This window comes from Callorhinchus milii, unplaced genomic scaffold (genome assembly GCF_018977255.1).
Source record: "Callorhinchus milii isolate IMCB2004 unplaced genomic scaffold, IMCB_Cmil_1.0 Scaffold16, whole genome shotgun sequence".
NCBI lineage: Eukaryota > Metazoa > Chordata > Chondrichthyes > Chimaeriformes > Callorhinchidae > Callorhinchus > Callorhinchus milii.
Window position 1 is genome coordinate 6467362 of NW_024704757.1, and position 19251 is coordinate 6486612.

General features: G+C 45.9%; 3 protein-coding genes and 1 long non-coding RNA gene across 8 annotated transcripts in view; 2 read left to right on the plus strand and 2 right to left on the minus strand.

Annotated features, from left to right (window-relative positions):
• The window catches only part of mad1l1 (mitotic arrest deficient 1 like 1), a 337784-nt gene extending 327201 nt beyond the window's left edge, over positions 1–10583 (minus strand). For both annotated transcript variants that reach the window (XM_007905757.2, XM_007905759.2), the window contains exons 1-8: positions 10387–10583; positions 8711–8876; positions 6815–6955; positions 5846–6025; positions 4312–4436; positions 3458–3539; positions 666–796; positions 191–305 (exon numbers count right to left, since the gene is read on the minus strand). In XM_007905757.2, the coding sequence (XP_007903948.1) occupies positions 191–305; positions 666–796; positions 3458–3539; positions 4312–4436; positions 5846–6025; positions 6815–6955; positions 8711–8860 (924 nt within the window). In that variant the 5' untranslated portion in view covers positions 8861–8876; positions 10387–10583. The remainder of the gene's footprint in view (positions 1–190; positions 306–665; positions 797–3457; positions 3540–4311; positions 4437–5845; positions 6026–6814; positions 6956–8710; positions 8877–10386) is intronic.
• Positions 10584–11437: 854 nt separating this feature from the next.
• On the minus strand, positions 11438–16420 carry mrm2 (mitochondrial rRNA methyltransferase 2). Of its 4 annotated transcripts, none has more exons than XM_007905753.2 (3): positions 16263–16420; positions 12902–13180; positions 11438–12235 (listed from the first exon to the last, which is right to left on the minus strand). In XM_007905753.2, exons 1-3 carry the CDS (start codon positions 16282–16284, stop codon positions 11811–11813), a joined length of 726 nt encoding a protein of 241 aa, XP_007903944.1. In that variant the 5' UTR covers positions 16285–16420; the 3' UTR covers positions 11438–11810. The 4 variants fall into 4 exon arrangements, with proteins under 4 accessions (XP_007903944.1, XP_042197208.1, XP_007903947.1 ...); XM_042341274.1 differs by lacking the exon at positions 16263–16420 and adding an exon at positions 14559–14656; XM_007905756.2 differs by lacking the exon at positions 16263–16420 and adding an exon at positions 14043–14222.
• Positions 15351–16736, plus strand: nudt1 (nudix (nucleoside diphosphate linked moiety X)-type motif 1). The gene is made up of 3 exons (XM_007905752.2): positions 15351–15637; positions 15903–16048; positions 16352–16736. Exons 1-3 carry the CDS (start codon positions 15474–15476, stop codon positions 16534–16536), a joined length of 495 nt encoding a protein of 164 aa, XP_007903943.1. The 5' UTR covers positions 15351–15473; the 3' UTR covers positions 16537–16736.
• A 1514-nt stretch (positions 16737–18250) lies between these two features.
• LOC103186609 lies at positions 18251–19124 on the plus strand. Its single transcript, XR_488788.1, has 2 exons — positions 18251–18550; positions 18817–19124. It is a non-coding gene; the product is annotated as an uncharacterized LOC103186609 (long non-coding RNA).
• The last annotated feature ends 127 nt before the right edge of the window (positions 19125–19251 follow it).

The window sequence follows — 19251 nt, forward strand, 5'->3', positions numbered from 1 at the left end:
CACTTTTCTTAGCCCTTGCTTTCTTTTCGAAATACAGATTTTCCTTACCCCTGAAGGACCAGCAAAGACCATCATGATGGGAAAACTAATTTGAGTGATCTCCACCTACAATGCCTTTCTCATTGTGCAATGTAAACAAAAAAATCTTAAGGGAGAATAAACGTTTAAAATGTAAGTGATTCACAAAAACCTCATTCTTGAGCTCCAGAGTAACTTTTTCTTCCTTTAACTTCTCAAGACGTTCAATCTTCTTCCGAAGGCTCTCGGTTTCTTCCTTCAGCAGCAAATTATTCTCCTCCATCTCCCTGTTAATAATAACATATAATAATCCTTGTATTTGTTATAGCGCCTTATCACGTAATTGAGTCATCTCAAAGCACTTCACAGAATATACCGTAAAGTGGATTGACTGTGTATTTTGTGGGAGAAACATGGCAGCCAATTGCACACAGCAGCGTCCCACAAACAGTTGTGGATTTAGTGACCACGTTTTCTCTGTTTTTAAGTGATTATTATCCCTGGAAAGCAATTCGCCAACCTCATTCCGACTTACTGCTAGGTAAACAGACACTTGTGCTTGAAGCATTAAGACATCATCTCATCCTTCATTCCTCCTACAGAGCAGTTTCACTCTAAAAGGCTACTCAAATGTCCAGAATCCTCACCTGTAATAGGTATTCTCCTCCTTCAGCTGTCGGAGCTCTTTCTCAAACTCGGGGATTCGCGACAGATCTGATCGCATATTATTCACAATTATTGAGTCCTGCTCCTGCTGAGATATTTTACTCTCTAGTTCCTGAAGATTCATGAAAAAAAAAACAGAAATTTATAACTGAATACAGCAGTATTTAGCACTTGGCCTCTATTTTAAGGATTGGCTGTATTACCAAAACCCTCGTTCACCTGAGTTTCAGGTTCAAAACTTAAAATGGATGAGAATAGATGCTTCTCAATTCGAAATGGAGGAGCAAGACGTAAAGTAGAGAAAGGCAATTAAAAGGTTAAAGGGTGGTATTGGTTTGTGCTTAGGCTAAGAAATGAATGCTCACTTCAAACAAACAATGCAAAAAAAATGCATTTTATTGTTCCTTTAACCTTGGTTCTCCAGAAGCAAGTTTATAGTTCCAAAAAAGACCAGTAATACCCCATCGTCTCACCAAAGAAACCATGATGTTGAATCTCAGCATGCCCATACAGGCTATTTTGCCCATACTGCAGACATGGGGTAAATTTCCGCATGTATGCCGATGACACCCAACTTTACCTCTCTGCCTCCACCCTCAACTCCAGGATTACTGGCGTCCTGACCGACTGCCTGTCCGACATCAAGTCCTGGACGAGGGATCACTTTCTCCACCTCAACGTCAGCAAGACCTCCTGACTGTCTCACGCCAGAGCCTCCACACCTTGCACCTCCACGGCTGCACACTCAACCTAACAAAGCCAGTCAAGAAACCTGGGTGTCTTGTTTAACCCTGAACTGAGCTTTCTCCTCCACATCCGCGCTATGACCGGTACTGCCTACCATCATCTTTGCAACATTGCCAGACTCCGCCACTGCCTCACCCCTCAGACTGCCGAAACCCTCACCCATGCATTCATCCTATCAAGGCTTGATTACAGAAACTCCCTCATCGACCTTTCCAACTCTTCCCTCCACAAGCTGCAGATCATCCAAAACTCTGCACTCGTGTACTCTTGCGCACCAGGCTCCATGACCCCATCATTCCCACCCTCGCCCATCTCCACTGGCTCCCCATCCCTCAGAGGAAGGAATTCAAGATCCTCACCCTCGCTTTCAAGGCCATCCATGGCTTTTCCCCCTCCTACCTCTCTGACCTGCTGACTCCCTCCCAACCAGCCCGCTCCCTCCGTTCAGCAGGCTCCGGTCTGCTCCATGTCTCCCGCCCGACCTGTCCTACCATTGGTGGCCAGGCTTTCAGTCTCCCTGCCCCCACATTCTGGACCTCCATCCCACAGTCCCTTCGCCTCGCTTCCTCCCTTGCCTCCTTCAAGGCCGGTCTCAAGAACCTTCTCTTCAATCATGCCTTCGGTCGCCCTCCCACCTCTCTGCCTTCCCTAACCCCTATGCCACCCCTCCCCCATGCTCAGGTCCCGACCCCTGACTGTCCAGCACTTTGGGACATCCTCCCAACATGAAATGCGCTCTATAAATATAATTTTGTTGTTGTTGTTTGATTAGTAGATGTGCAACAATTAAGCTCATTCCTGTCATTGCTCAAAGTCCATCTAGCAATTCTAACAATTCCAATAAAAAAACACTAGATAGCAATCTGATTAAGAACCTATTTTCCTTTTCGCCTAACATGAGGCACTGAGGCCGATTTCAACATCTTGACACCCAGGTCAGATCAGCTGAATCAGCGCAAGAATGTTTTCCCCCTTAATTCCCAATAAGCATATTTAAATTTTTCACCTTTTTTTTGCAATGGCTAATTTCATCTACCAAGATAAATTAGATCTGTCCGTTATCCATCATAGTTAAATGAACACACAGACAGGATGTTTTAGTGAATCGTTTCAAGCCTCACTAGAGATGAATAATTATAGCAACAAAATGTTATGCTGCAGCTCAGTGTTTCCAAAATCACGGAGTATAATTACCCATTGGCCTCCTTCATAATTAGGGAATTGAAACCTTTTATACAAAGTACTAAAGGGACATAAACAGCCAGGTCGAAAAAATGTAGCTCATTTATAAACATAGCTCAATTGCCAGTTCTCCATACCTTCCTGAAATACACACACACACACACACAAATGAGACACCAGACATTGTACATTCTAGTTCTTCCGCTATTTTCATATATACCATACATTTAAATACTGAAATGGCTGACCTTTACACATGGTGAGCAGTCATCTATTGATTTAGCCCTTCCCATTTATTTCCCTGGTTAACATCACTCTCGTTCTTCATTCAATCAAAAAAGTTAATGTAGAGTGAACATTAGTGGACCAAGATTAATAATTGTCTTCCAAAAGCTGTAGAACTTTCAGGGTGCACATGGTGCATCTAACAGCCCAATTAAGGCTTTAGTCACAGGAAATAAGGAGAGGATAGAGTATAGGAGAGGGGAGTAAGCAGGCTCATGTGTAAAATGATATGTAATTCTATGTAAATAACAGCAATAGCACACTAGGATTCCAACAGAGGAAGAATTGCTTTGATATAAATGAGCCTGGAGTTAAGATAAATTTTGTTGGGGCAGTATTGGCTATGTTTACTCCTTCTTGTTCTCTTTTGAAACTGGATGCAAATAATATTGTTTATTAGAATTGCTATTCATCAGTCCATCATGCACAAAAACAAATGTGAAGGAGATTTTTGCTTCCATATCAGTGAGTTTAACCAACTTATTGACAAAGTCAGTCTACCACTCATGTCGATTGTGATAGAATGATAGGGTAGTTTAAAGCAACTTTTTTTCCTTACCTTGATTCTTTGCTCATTCTCTACACTGACTGCCTGAGCTGTTTCCATGTCATGTGCCTTCTGCACAGCCTCCTGCCACTTTCTGCATAGGGGAAGAAAAATGACAGTCTTGTTAAAATAAGTATGGCAATGAGGTGGGAAAGTTAACAATCACTTATGCTACAAAAATGAATACACATGGGAGACATGATCCAAAGGAATCACAGCAGTAATAAACTTGGCAAAGAGTCACAGTTTTTTGTAAAAGTAGAAAGAGACACATTTGGCCCATCCTGCCAGGTATAACAGAATGTGAGAAACACGAATTAAGAAAAAATTATACAAAATTTACAAATGTTCTCTCTTTATTGAATAAACTAATCCAACACGCATCTCTTTTATTTAGCTGTAATAGTATTTTAAAGATCACCTTTAAATTCTGGGACTGGTTTATGCTGAGAAAGTTGAGCTCAGCACGGCATTGGCAAGAGCACTACAATTAGAAATACTGCCAGCAAGGGCCATTACCACCAACAACAACAACTTGCATTTATATAGCACCCTTCAAACGGGGTAGCGTCCCGGAGCATTACTGTCAGAAAAAGAGAGCAGTTGGGAAGCAAAAAATAAGATGTTTTTAAATAATAATAATAATAATCCTTGCATTTGATATAGCGCTTTTCACGTCGGGGGGACCAATTTGTGCATTTTCCTCCCTCATTTCAAAATCTTTCAAATCACATCATGTACTCTTTTGAAAAGAAAAATCAAAGGAGAAGTGACGGAAATGCTGGGATGAAAGCATAAGCTTTAGGGGTTTCAAGTCTGATGTGGCAAAAATGTCAAAGAAGAGGGCTTTTTTTTTTTGGACGTACTTGCGCTGTATTTCCACTTGCTCAAGTAGCTCCTGACGCTCTGTAGTTGAAGTTGTCAACTGCATCTCCTGACTCATTGACTTCCACTGCAGCTCAGAAACGTTGGCCTTTAGGACATCGATTGTCTGAATTATAAAACACTCCAGTTAAAAAAATATAGGCTTTACATCAATTAACATGAGTGGATACTGAAAGCAAAACCTAAAATAAAACTTCTGAACTTTATGCAAGACCATATGAACTATTATGCAATTTGTTTAGTATTTCCCTTTGAAATATTTTGTACTTCAAACCGTACTACAATGTTTTTCAATCTCAAATATTTCAAAAGCATTTGCTCCCGAAGCTCACACGTGAAAGATAGCTATTGTACTTGGATGAGATGCCGGCTCCTGCGGAATTAAAACCCCACTGGAAAGAAATAAAGGGAATCAAATATTTTCAGAGGAGAAGGGAGTGAGAAGACAACACTTTTTAAAGTCTGGGTCGGACGTTGTAATACTGGGTTGTGACCACCAGCGGTCCTCAGTGAGACATATAAACAGAAGAGATCCCTCTTGTGGTAGAAAAGAGACATGGAATTTCCTGCAGATCACAGGCCTCAATCAAACTGGTAGAATTTATTCTTTTGGCAGCTCCCAGTTGGCCCATTTATTGATGCGTGCTAACACCACGGACTTTGGCCACATAAGATCCCTTACATTTAGAAACTGCTATATTAACTGCAAATGGAATCACACATTTGTTAACCCAAGCAAACGTGAATATTTCAATTGCTTCCAAAAAGCAAAGCTTACAACGCAGAATACTGTCTTTCCATCACTCATGCAACAATTAATCCTTCTTTTTAATAATCATCCTGCGACCAGACATCAATCAACACAATCAAAACCACTTTCCAACCACCCATATAAACATATCTGATCAGTCCAGGGGAATGGTTAGGACTGTAATTAATTATAGCATCCTAGCCCTGGGAAGCTGGGGGGTAAAGAAATCAGCCACAGCTCCTGCTCCAATCACTACTTGTTGACTTCCCCCATATGAATGCGCAGATGTAGATATCAGTTGAGAACAGGAATATGCTTGGCTAAGCTGTCCTCCATTATTCAGTAAACTGTCAAAACTAATTTTGCACACTTGAAGAATGGCCAAAACGGCCAAATGCCAGTGGGCTGCTGGCCTCCTTGACCTAACCCAGTAAGTCACAGATTTCAGGCGCAATGAGACGAAAAGTGGCAAAAATAATATCCTCTGAACAATCCAAAGCACCCAGATATAGGTTTGTTGTCTGCAATTCCTGACCTCAGCTCTACTACTATGCAGAGTCAAGAGGAACAATCCATGTATTTCCCCCTCCCCAGGTAAATTGGAATACTAAAGCGATCTCTCAAACTCCCAACAGTCACAGAACAGCTGGAGTAAATGACATAAAACTAAAAATCTCAAAATGGAGATGACGCTTAGCAATTAGTTTTCTAAAGTTTGAAATACAAGCGAGACTTGTTGCAGAAAGTTCCTCATTGCTCATTACCTGATTGGATTCAGCAAGTTTCTCTTCAGTCTCTTGAAGTTTCTTGTTCTGAAGCTCCATGTTCTTCTTCAATGTTTTATTCATCTCAACCTGTTCCTTGAGTTTTTCCTGAGTCTCTGCCTCCTTTTCCTGTATTTGCTTCACCTGAACCATTAATTCCTGGTTCCGATCTGCCTCCCGCTATTTTTAAAAAAGTGTCCAATCAGTACTTAAATGAAAGACTGTAAAACATTGATAAAAAGACGTTCAAGGCTACAATATAAAAATTCTCCTGTAAAATAACCTTGGTGATCATTTGCTGACCATGAAAGAAAATTCCATATTTTTGTTGCAAGGCAGAAGAATGAAAAAAGTTCAACTAAGTATTAAAATAATTTAAAGAAAAGATTTCACATCGAACTCCGGATTAATGTTTCATAAGTAACTTTAAGACAGCAGCATTGAATATTAATTGTTTCACCTCAGGCAGATCATTAAAAAAAGAGAACTCATAGAAATTCTAATCTGCTTTAATTTGACAGCAACAGTGAGGGAATCTGAAGTCTTTTACATCTTCTAAAAACACGAATAGTTCTGACACAAGGGCACATTCCTGACAGCTTCCACCAACTGTGCATTTGCATCTCCATTTATTTTCTCTGCCTAGCTGATGCACGGAGCTAAGAAGCCAAGCATATACACTGTTCCTAAGCTACTGCCAATTTCCCCCGTAACAACCTCCGCTCATAATGAAATAAAGTTAAAAAGTTAAACCAGTGGCTTTGCGGCTCAAATTGTTGGGACGAGAAATGATAGTTCACACCCACTCATAACCACCACTACATACATGAAATAACAGTACAGCATTTCTCCAGCAGCAGAGAGTGGAATAGTTGATAGTGGTAAGTCATACATACATACATTTACAGCAATCAATCAAGAATAAACACCATTCGTAAGAGGCATGTGGTGTACACTCTTGCTTCATACCTCGTAGTTCCAGGAACTGGTCTGTGCTGCCTTCTCCAACTCAATCCTGGCACGTTTATGACTGAGCTCTATCTTCTGCTTCTCCCGTTCAACCTCTAGGACACGGGTTTTGGAGCGAACATCCTCTGCCTGCTCTTCTGCCTGAGAAATACACAAAATTGATTTTTTCTTTAGACAATTTAAAAGAGGCCTACTTTTCTTTTAGACAAGAGAAAAGGAAAAATTAAATAAAAAGCACGATAATAACGACTGTTAGTCCACCAAACCAAAGCACATCTAATGGCATAACACTTTCAAAGACATACTTGTATCCAAGAAAGTTTTCTGTAGGTGGATTGTAGCAACTTTATCTTATCCTAGATAATATTGTTTATATTTAGAGATTATTAGGCAACTATCTGAAATGACAATAATAATAAATAATAATAAATGGTTTACTTGACATGTGTTCTAAACGCGTGCAGCTCATTAAAGGTAGGTAAAACCAGCACAAAATGCAATGTTTTATACTTTATTTTAAAAATAAAAATCTTTTGAAGTTGCAACTTTTACAAAAAAAGCAAAATTCAGCCAGTGAGATGAAAACCACTGGCAAAAGGAATGCATCATTGAGTTTGCAATAAAAAGGAAGAGACAGCTATTGTATTCAAATACTATTTATGTGCTACTGCCTTGTATATTTGTAGTTTCTGGAGATCATCATTAGTCATGAGGCCCTCAGGTGATACATCAATGCACAAGAGGGCTAAGGCTTGTCCCAATAAAATCTGCAAGTCTTTGTCACTTGCCGCATGGATCTGCCAAACGTCCTCAGTTCTAGGCTGAAGTTCAGCCAGAGGCCGGGAAACGGCAACTGGAGTATGCATACAGACGCCATATTATATTTGTGCTGCACAGACAGAAGGTTGTTTTCAATCAGTGCCGCGCTCGGCAGAGGTTGGGCGTACATGCTTGGATGAACTGCAGCGGCCTCTGGTCTATTGGAGGGCCACACTTGTGACAGGATACAGCAGGAGGCCATGATACAGCCCTCCAATAAACCAGAAAGCTCTGCAATGCTTCTGAGCATGTACACCCAACCTCTGCCGAGCGCCTATAGCAGTCATAGAATAGGCGGGAGGCCTCCGCGATGCAAGCCCCCATCTGATAGGACAAGTTATCTGATCAATTTTACTTTGTAAGCACTTACAAGAATTTTTAGAATGTGACTAGTTACGTAATAAGCAGAGTGACGAGTAAAGCGCTCCGGAACCCTACCCGGAGCGTGAAAGAGTCCTTTATTAACATTCTGTAATGGAAGGAGCCGGGATACTGACAGGATGGCAACTTAAGTGTTAGTGACAAGTTAAGCCAGGGTCAAGTTATCAGAGTTTGCTGTATAGCGGGGTCCTATTATAGCTCTATACTAAATTCCATAAAATCCTAACCAGAGTCTATAATGGGGCAAAAATGTGGCTTCTCCGACAATGCAACACTTCACCAGTTACTCCAATGTAATGTCAATTTAGAGAAGCAACAAGAGTGATTTCTTCCCCAGCGGTCGAGCCTTCAGCTTCTCTGTCCCTCAGCTTTTGGAACTCCATCCCAGTCACTTGCTGTCCTTGCTGCCTCCCTTGCCTCCTTCAAGGTACATCTCAAGAACCCTCCTCTTCAACCACACCTTCAGCCACCCGCTTACCCCTACCCTCCCGCCCTCCTGATCTAAACTCCCTGCTCGGGTCCAAATCCCTGACGCCCTCTCGATGTGAAAGGAGCTATACAAATGTAATTTATTATTGTTGTTCTTCCCCAGAAAAAAAAGTTTAAACCATTAGGAGGTGGGAAGGCACATACATTCCCTCTCTCTCCAGTAATATTCTTTTTTCAGGCACTAATAAGGACCACATTCTGACTGACCTGCATTTTCTGCTGGTACTGTAACTGCCACATATTTGGGATGGAGCTGGGCTCAGTCACGTTTGACGTAGATGTTGACGCCTGCGACAAAAAGTTGTTGAATGAACGTAAAGTTGAGAAGACAGTGGTGTTATCGTCCAGGTCATCCATTCTTCCGTCTTCGACCCTGAAACAGTCAAAGAGGGAAAACATTTTTTAATAAGGAAATGTCACAGCTACGTGCAAAATGGTGGGTGGCCCAGTGACAATCGAAATAGGTCATTCCATGGAATGGCAGGACACAGGATTCATGCAAAACCCGTGCAACACTTTTTGACAACAAAAATCTGTCTCAAGTGTAAGACTACAGACAATTTATGTATCCTTCGCCCATAGATTATACAGTCAATTCACATATACTGTATATTATATACTGTATAATGTTTCCATATTACTGCACATCCGTGAAGCGCTTTGAGACGTCTCAAAGAGTGGCATGAATTCTCTTTTTGGGAACTTGCTGTACAACTCAGTGGGTTAAATGCATCCTGTGAGAGGTGTGTCTGGATCTCTCTAATAACAATCCTTGCATTCAGTACAAGTGTCCTACTATCATCCCATCATCTAAGTGTCTCAGAGCACGTCACGGGATCCGAATGTGAAGCGTAGCGACTGTATTTTGTAGGCAAACTCGGCAGCTCACTCGCACAAAGCAATATCCCACAGACAGCCGCAAAGAGAATTACCGATTTTGTTTCGTGGGGGGTGGGGGGGGGGGGGTGGACGGAGGCGATTATCGACCGGCACACGGGGGGAGAAACTCCCTTCTCGTTGCCAACGGCACCGCTGGATTTTTTTTTAGGTAAACATCCACCTGAACACCACCGTACTTCGACGTCTCATCTGAAGGACGGCACCTCCAACAATGCAGCGGAGGCTCTCCCCCCCCCCCAGCACAGCATTGGTGCAAATTACAAAGCCCTGATTTTGGGGGGGGCTTGACACCCCCCACCCACCCACAGGGAGAGGGGGGCGAAGGGGGAGGAGTCCCATACCCTGTCCCTAGAGGTCCCTGCCCCGGGAGGGGGGGGGTTGTTGCCCCTGGGAGGGTGGGGGGGTGGTCGTTGCCCCTGGGAGGGTGGGGGGGTGGTCGTTGCCCCTGGGAGGGGGGGGGGGTGGTCGCTGCCCCTGGGAGGGGGGGTGGTCGTTGCCCCTGGGAGTGGGGGGTGGTCGCTGCCCTGGGGGGGGGGGGTGGTCGTGCCCCTGGGAGGGTGGGGGGGGGTGATCGCTGCCCCTGGGAGGGGGGGTGGTCGTTGCCCCTGGGAGTGGGGGGAGGGGCCGGGGGTGGGGGGGGGTGGTCGCTGCCCCTGGGAGGGGGGGGTGGTCGCTGCTCCTGGGAGGGGCTGGTGGGAGGGGGGGGGTGGTCGCTGCCCCTGGGAGGGGGGGGGTGGTCGCTGCCCCTGGGAGGGGGGTGGTCGCTGCCCCTGCCCCTGAGGGGGGGTGGCCGGGGGTGGGGGGGGTCGCTGACAGCCGAGCTCTCTGCGCGAGCAGCGACCGTTAACCCGCGCGCACGCGCACTGACTGACTGACACACGCTGACCGACCGACCGACCAACCGACCGACCGCCTGGAATGTTCTCGCTCCTCAAGCCGGAGAAGCAGCCCCGGAGGCCTGAGGGGATTTTATTTATATTCACCTGCAGGAGGGAGCGGAGTGGTGAGGGGAGAGAAGAGGAGGAAGGAGCGGCGGGGGAGACGTGGCTACAAGAGGGGTGAGATGAGGTGAGGGGGTCCGGGGGCTGCGCTGACGACCGCCCCGCGCGCTCACTCGCTCGCTCCGCGGCGCTTGGATCTCCCTCCAGCCCGGCTCCAGCTCTCGCGAGATCTCCCTCCAGATCCCGGCCCCGCCCACCCTCGCGCAGCTCCGACCGCGCAGCTCGGAGAAGCTCCGCCCCCCCATTGCCTGACCCATCCACACACCGCCGTAATCCTCCTAATAGAGGCGCCGTCACTTTTTTTAATCACCGTAATCCTTCCAAAGGTGGGGATTCCACCCACCTCCTCCTAATGGTGGCTTCCATCATCCACCGTTTATTTTGCCCAGCCCCCGGGGGTGTCTTGACACACGCGGAAACCCGTTACCTGTTGCCTAAGAGTCTCCAAACCAAATTGAGAATTCCACGCATTCCCACCTCCGCACGGCGATTCCAGAGAAATTTGTTGCGATGGAATCCCTGGGTGGTGGGCCGGGGGGGGGGGGGGGAACGCATCCTGTTTATCTAATTCCGGAAAGTATTGAGCGCAGGTTGGGGGAAAATAAAACAAGGCTTGGGTCCTCGGTGTGCTTCGGGGTGATCGCTGGAGTCTAACCAGTTAAAACCGCATAATTACATTTGTATAGCGCTTTTCACGTCGGAAGGACGTCCCAAAGCGCTGGACAGTCAGTGTTTCAGACCCGAACCGGGGATGGGCATTGGGGAGGGTGGGGGGTCAGGGGGGGAACAAGGGCGATTGAAGGCACAGTCGAAGAAGAGGGTCTTAAGACAGGTCTTGAAGGAGGCAACAGAGGGGGCGAGGAGGAGGGACTGTGGGATAGGAGGTAGGAGCAGAGTGGCTGAAGGCCCACCCGCCACCAGGTGTAAGGACCTCAAGCACCACGTCACTCCCAGGTGCAAGACCTTTCTGATGAGGTATAAATCATATTTCTATGTCAATCAATTATTGAGATTCTTGAAGCACAGACAGACATTGTGGTTTTATTAGTATATAAAATACATGTATGTTATATATAAATATGTGTATAGAAATGATAACCATCAGTCCAACTGAAACCAGTGGTGTTAGCACAGATCCTCTGGGTCCATACAGTTCATTTTCACACTAGCGGGTAACTTTTCTGGCTCTGAACCAGGCCTTAACGTGTACAGAAGAGAATACAAAATGCACTGAGCTCCTGAAACCTTTCTTTCATCCATTGTACAGGTTTCCGGCAGCGGTTTTATCTTCAGTATAAACGCTCCCTCCTTCGCGCTTTTCAGAAGAGTTCATATTATAATAATAATGATTATTTTTTGGGGGGGAGAGAGATTATTCCCACCATTGCCTGGTCTGCTCTGGATGCTCAGTGCTTGTAGTAGTGTTTTGCCAATAAGTAGATCTCCGACGACTCCTTCCTGCTGGCCAGGGGTTTGACGGTTTTGACGTCCCTGAAGGCCTCGGTGAGTCGGTTTCGGAGCAGGTTACTCTCGGCCCCGTCCCAGAATTTGCAGAGCAGCGTCCCCCCGGCACACAGGACCTTCTCGGCCAAGCATAGGACCCCCCGGCACAGCTCGACCAGCCTCTCCTGGTCCAGCTCCCGGATCCCGCTGGCATTAGGCGCCATGTCACTCACGATAACGTGCGCTTCGCCCCCCAGGAGCAGCCGCTGGATTCTGGCTTGGACGTCAGGCTCCAGGATGTCGGAGCGCGACAGGAACGCAGCTCCAGGCAGCGGGGAGATGTGCAAAAGATCCACTCCCACCACAAAGCCAACCGGAGCCTCTGGGTCTAGAGGGAGACAAAAAGATTTCCTTTTTAGAAATAAACACCAACCACTGTGTACGTACGTTAATGATTTGGTCACTCAATCCATGACTCTTTGTGGGACGCTGCTGTGCCCAATTGGCTGCCGCGTTTCGCCCACAAAATATACAGTCAATTCACTTTACAGTATATTCTGTGAAGCGCTCTGAGACGTCGAAGACGTGATAAGGCGTTATATCAAATGCAAGGATTATTATTATTCAGGAACTGCTATCTGTTGGGATTAGGAGATACAATAGCAGAACTCTGGTCTGGTTTCTTCCTCTCTGGAGACTGCAGAGAGATTGTGGGCCTATAAAATACACAATCACTGCACTTTACACTATATTCTGTGAAACGCTTTAAGACGTCTCAACAATGTGATAAGACGCTGTATCAAATGTAAAGATTATTATTGATATTATTATAATACAAAACCTTAAAAGGGTGAAGGAGAGAGAGAAAAACAAGGGGAAGGTTTCGCACCATGCAATTGGGGGAAGGAAAAGGATTAGGGAGGTTTTAAACAGGAGAGGGTGTTGTGGAAGACAGCTTACAATTACATACGTTGTTTGGTTGCTCCTAAGCAATGGTGATGGGTCTCCGCATGTATCAAGACACCCAAGAAAATACAGTGAGTTCTCCACTTACTGGCACCCGTGGCATTGACTTGGTGAACAGCAACCTGGCTCCAGGCCCCTGGGGCTGCCCCGCAGTCGACCACCTTGACACCAGGCCGCAGGAACTTGTGCTTCTCATTGATCTCCAGCAGTTTGAACGCGCTGCGACACCGGTAGTTTTCCCGCTGAGCAGCCTTCACAAAAGGGTCTCTCAGCTGCCGGGCCACCCACCTCTTCTCCGCCGGTGTCTTTCTGAGGCATGTCACTGTCGAGTGGAACAGGCGGCAACTCGCCCTCGAGATCATGGTGTCTGTCTCACAGATAATGGGAGGATAAACACACAACAGTTTAAAAAAAATTTAAAGAAAGATTTATTTTAAATAAAGGTGTTTAATATATAAATACAAATTATATAAAATATAAATAAAAGATATATGGAAATATAAATAAAAAATAAATTAAAAAATAATAATATGGTCACTGAATCCACGACTATTTGTGGGACACTGCTGCGCGCAATTGTCTACCGCGTTTCGTCCACAAAATATACTTTACAGTATATTCTGTGAAGGGCTTTGATACGTCTTGAAGTGCAAGGATCAAATATCAAATGCGAGGATCATTACTATTAGAGAATTGACTGCAGGAGGTGCTCAACAGCGACTCTCCATGGGTGTAAGTTCTTAACATTTCTTGGTACCACAGCATTGGCAAGGCAAAGAAAGGTTAACAGTAACTAACGTCTTATATATATATATACACACAGTTTCAATCTCTAATTAAGAGTGATCTTTGCAACCTCAGCAATCAAGCGGTGGCGGAGACACGCGGAATGAGTCGTCTCAAAAGTATCTGCCTCATAATCCACTCTTTTAAACAAAAAGATGATATGAAAGAAAAAGATTCTGGGTTTCACCCGCTCACCCCGAACTCTCTCCAAACGTCAACGATCACAGTTACCGGCAGCCCCGCAGCGTCAACCGGATCACAACCATCGATCCGATTAACCCGTCAATGAATCAAATGATGAATGAATGAATTCATCCATTCATCACTTGATTCATTTGAGTCCATTTCAGCCAAAGTGGGGTGTGTATGTGTGTGTGTGTGTGTATGTGTATGTGTGTTGGGGGGGGGGGGGGGGTTGTAATATCTACTGATTACAATGTCACCTCCTCAAACCTCCTGAATCATTTTCGGGGGGAAAGGATGAAGTTGAAATCCAATCTCTTCGCAAACAACAACTCCTACAACTTACAACGACACCTGTGGCTGAACTACAAATGGGATTTTCTATCCATTAAACATTATCCGACTGTTGTCTCCCCACCACCCTCCTCTCCCCCCACCCCCCCACCCTCCTCTCCCCCCCTCTCCCCCCCCTCCTCTCCCCCCCCCCCACCACCCTCCTCTCCCCCCCCCCCCACCACCCTCCTCTCCCCCCCCACCCCACCACCCTCCTCTCCCCCCCCCCCCACCCTCCTCTCCCCCCCCCCCCCCACCCCTCCTCTCCCCCCCTCCCCCCCCACCCTCCTCTCCCCCCCCCCCACCACCCTCCTCTCCCCCCCCCTCTCTCCCCCCCCCCACCCTCCTCTCCCCCCCCCCCCACCACCCTCCTCTCTCCCCCCCCACCCTGCTCTCCCCCCCCCCCCACCCTGCTCTCCCCCACCCTCCTCTCCCCCCTTTACCCTGCGTTTTCTTCCGGGTGATGTGGGGTTGAGTGCGACTCCCCTCTTCCTGATTCGATCCGCGAGTTGGTTCGCTGATCTCCGGCGCAAAATCGGGCCCCGGGTTCGCAGTGCGGAGGAGCGAGTCTTTTGTGAATGGGAAAAGGATTTGTAGCCGAAACCCGCGGAGAGGGGTCGCGCAGCTTTCATTCACAAACCACCGCAGAGGGGATACACTTCTGATACAACTGATTCTGGTTTCACCATCGATTCATTGGGAGAAATAATAACCTTTCCCCCCCCCCCCCACCTCCACCCCACCCCACCCCCACCCCATCGCCATCATTTTTTCCTCTTTTACTTATAATAACAATAATAATTATTATTAATAATAATAATAGCGGGGTGGGGGGGTGCGGAGGCGACCGAAAGCACCGTCAAAAAAAGAAGGGGTTTGAGAGGGGGGGTAGGGGTGGGGGTGCGAGACGGAGGGATCGAGGGAGAGAGCTCCAACGTTTCGGGGCGCGTCAGTCCGCGAGGGTTTGCGGGACACTGCCGAGCGCAATTGGCTGCCGCTTAAGGCACTATATCAAACGCAAGGATTATTATTATTATTATTGTTATAAGGCACCTTATCGTGTTGTTGAGACGCTTCGCAGGTTATACTTTAAAGTGAGTTTGCCTGCGTGTGTTGTGGGGGATCCCGCCGCTCAGACTCGTTGTGGAGTAACTTCTTAAGAGAGAAAACCCTAAACGCTCCCCCCCCCCCCCCCCCCCAACCCCGAAGAGTCAAGTCAAATACATCGCCTTACGTCAAAACATCTCAAAAGAGCTTCAGGGGCTTCTATTGTAAAGTGTGGTGACTGTGCTTCACTACTGCAGTAGTGTGTGACCTCCCTTGTTTGGGTAGGAGTCTGGGTAAAGGGGTAAACACTGATGCCGACAGAGATGTTCACCTCCAAGCTGCTGACTCTGGTGATAGTGGTTAAACCGCAGCAGGTTCTCCTGGGCTTGAAGAAACGTGGCTTTGGGGTCGGACGGTGGAACGGGTTCGGAGGCAAATTGCAGCCTGGAGAGAGCATCGAGCAAGCCGCCAAGAGGTGACCATCTGTACTCCCCACTCTTTCCCCATAGCCTTGTGACTTGTTTTATTTTCAAGCATCCATCTAATTCCCTTTTGAAAGTTATTATGGAATCTGCTTCCACCACCATTTTAGGAGGTGCATTCCAGATCGTTAACAACTCGCTGCGTAAAAAAAATCTTCTCATCTCCCCTATGGATCTTTTGCCAATCATCTCAAATCTGTGTGCTCGCTCTATGATCTTGACTGTCTATGAACCTATGAAAACCATCTCCTTCCTTAGGGAATTATGGGAGGAGAGCAGCCTGACCGTGGACAGCCTGGAAAAAATCGGAAACATCCGGTTCGAGTTTGTCGGGGAGACCGAGATCCTGGACGTTCACATATTCCGCACGGACCATTACCACGGAGAACCGTCCGAATCCGAGGGTAAGTAACGGACACAGCCTACATTCACACATTGCAACCATAGACATTTACAGCACAGGAGGAAAAGAGCCATTCGACTTGTCGTGCCTGTGTTGGCAATCCTTTCAGTCACATTTGCTCTTCTCGTTGTCTCAGTTTCACACCAAGCCAAGGCTTTCCCAACTCAGGTCAGGGGGGGTGTGGGAAGAGGGGAGAAGAGTAAAAAACTCATTACCTTTCACCACATCATGTGTCATTTGCTCCGGTTTGCTGTGTCAAATGGGAATCGTTCATCCCTGCTCTCTCTCTCTCTCTCTCCCTCAGAGATGCGGCCACAGTGGTTTGACCTGGATGCCATCCCATTTGACCGGATGTGGCCGGACGATATCTACTGGTTCCCGCTGTTGCTCCAGAAGAAGAAATTCCAAGGTTACTTCAAATTCCAGGGACATGATACTATCCTGGACTATACACTGCAGGAGGTGGAGGAGTTACCGGTTGACAAATAATCAGGGACAGAGATCGGGGTGGGGGGGAAAGAGAGGTGCACTGACCCTAGAGGGTGGGAGTGAGGAGGGAGACAGTGTTACATTCGGTACCAGCCTCCTGCAATGAAATGTAACCAAAACTACCCCCCGTACCCTCCCAAATTCAAGTAAGGTTACCAATCCTTGCATTTGATATCGCGCCTTATCACGTTTTCGGGACTTCTCAAAGAACCTCACAGGTTATACTGTGAAATGAACTGACTATATATTTTGTGGGCAAAACCCGGCAGCCAATTGCACACAAGCAGTCTCCCACAAACAGTTGTGGATTGAGTGACCAAATTATTGGGTTTTTTTTGGAAGTGATTATTACGCCTGAAAAAGCAATCCGCCATCGACTTAACACATCTTTAAAATACTAAAATTTACTTCTTCTTCCCCCACCCCCACACCCCAAACTCATTATTTTATTATTATATAAAAAAACGAGTTAGACATGAAACTTCGCTCACAAATATACGGTCAATTCACTTTACAGCATATTCTGTGAAGCACTTTGAAACGTCTAAAAGATGTGAAAAGCGCTATATCAAATGCAAGGGTTATTATTATTATTAACTTGGACACACCGTCCAGAGTATTGGGATATATAGTGCAGAGTCTCGGGTTGCACACAGTCTTACATTCCCAGCGTTGTCCTAAAGTGATGCAAGTTAAAGGCCAATACTGTTCACACAGTCACTACATTTGACAGTAGTTGTCAGCCAAGTACTCCCAGACCTTCCACTGTTACAGGTCGTGTATTAAATGCAAACGTTATTCATACTGTTAACTTGGTCCAGTCAAGTTGAGGAGGTGTTTACTGTGGCGTGAAATATTTTTGATTAAAAAAGCATGATTTTAACTTGCGGTCAGTCAAATCCATTGCTCCATCCAATCACATTAAAGGTATTTTAAAGGAAATGGAAGCTTTAGAGGTAAATATTTTCCTTTCAAAAAATGAGCCAATTCCTCATGTCATCTTTCCGCTTACTCCCTTGTGAAGGATGAATGCTATTCCACATCCAGCCACGAGGTGACCTGTGAGAGCAGCTCAGGATCATTCTCCATCTCAGGGTCAGTACCTACTCTCACTGATACAGTAAAACTCACCTAAGTCTGCTCTGTATAAATCGTTTAATGTCCTGCCGTTCAAGAGATTATTATTATACATTGTATAATAATCCTCGCATTTGATATAATCCCTTATCATTTGATATAGCGCTTTTCACATCATTTGAGACGTCTCAAAAGCACGTCACAGAATAATAATACTTGCATTTGATACAGCGCTTTCCACGTCTTCTAGACGTCTCAAAACGCTTCACAGAATATACTGTAAAGTGAATTGACTGTATATTTTGAGGGCAAAACTCAGCAGCCAATTGAACATGGCAGTTTTCCATAAACAGTCATCGACTGAGTGGCCAAATTACTATTTTTGTTAAATTATTACCCCCGGAAAAGCGATCCGCAAATCGTCTGACAACCAGGTTCTTACTTACTGCTACATAAGTGTGCAGAATAAGGAACTTGCCCATCGTTTCACCCTGCCAGGAACTGAACCCAGGACTTCTCGCTTGCAAGGCGAGTGCTCTAACCACTAAACTACAGGATTCCTACAGTATATTTTGTGATGGTCTTTACAGCATATTTTATGAAGCACTTTGAGACGTCTCGAAGACATGATAAGAGTTCATATTCTCTGCACATTTGATATAACTCGTACTTTGCACAAGTCACATAAGTTGTGACTTATGTGAGGTTTACTGTGATGTAACGTATCCACTCTCTCCCTCCAGCTTGCTGGCTGTATCACAGGCAAAATAGCAGCGATTGGTTTATGGGTTTTAAAAAGTCCGGTTAGAGAACAGAACCTGATCTTAACCAGGAAAAATGGAACAAACCAGCTTCGACAGAGCAAAAGGCAAACGCTGCCCCTTTTTTGCTTTGCTTTGGGACGCGGCCATGAAATGGACACTGCGATCACTCTCGAGTAAGTAAATGATTTCAGGGATTTAAAGGTTTAAATGTCCCGGAGTTAGCACATCCTGACACTGACCAGCGGCTCCGCTCTGAGCATTGTGAGCTGATCACGTTTCCTCACCAAATCCTTTTCCTCTCTCCCCTTCCTTGGTGTCCCATCCCAGCCTACCGCCATACAGCAAAGCACTCCGAGACGCTAACCTGCATGAAAGGCGCTGTGTAAATGCAAGTCATTTTACAGTATGGCTCTGGAGGTCACCAGTGTTCTTGTGCTAGGAGGAAAGCAATGGAGAACATTACGTGGACAGAAGAACTCAAGGTGGCAGAGGGCAGCTGGTAGTTACCTACAGACCTTTACCCCACCCAGAGAAGAAAAGGGGAGAGGGGATATGCGGGAGGGGTGTGACAAGAGGAGGCGGAGTTACAAACACACAGAAGATGTAACTTTGGAATAGTTGGGAGTTGTCGTAAAGTGTCAGCGCATTTCCCAGTGTGAATTGATATCGATTTTGCTGTATCTATGGTCTCAGTTTTAAGAATAAGTCTGGCTATTTGTATTACATAATAAACTTTGGATTATTACACCACCGTATTGGTCTTCTCCATTGGAATCTCTTACCGGGGGTATAGAGAGAAAGGATAGAGGGTGAGAGAGAAACCGAGGGGAGAAAACAACGACGACATCAAATTATATTTGTATAGGGCCTTTTA

What these genes read in the sequence shown, in the direction of transcription:
- nudt1 (XM_007905752.2), top strand. Translation starts at nt 15,474, where the DNA reads ATGCCGACAGAGATGTTCACCTCCAAGCTGCTGACTCTGGTGATAGTG. An exon ending in ATCGAGCAAGCCGCCAAGAG is followed by an intron (nt 15,638 to 15,902) that starts GTGACCATCTGT and finishes CTCCTTCCTTAG; the next exon opens with GGAATTATGGGAGGAGAGCA. An exon ending in AGAACCGTCCGAATCCGAGG is followed by an intron (nt 16,049 to 16,351) that starts GTAAGTAACGGA and finishes TCTCTCCCTCAG; the next exon opens with AGATGCGGCCACAGTGGTTT.
- mrm2 (XM_007905753.2), bottom strand. Translation starts at nt 16,284, where the DNA reads ATGACACATGATGTGGTGAAAG. An exon ending in GACACATGATGTGGTGAAAG is followed by an intron (nt 13,181 to 16,262) that starts GTAATGAGTTTT and finishes TCTGTGAGACAG; the next exon opens with ACACCATGATCTCGAGGGCG. An exon ending in AGTCAATGCCACGGGTGCCA is followed by an intron (nt 12,236 to 12,901) that starts GTAAGTGGAGAA and finishes GTCTCCCTCTAG; the next exon opens with ACCCAGAGGCTCCGGTTGGC.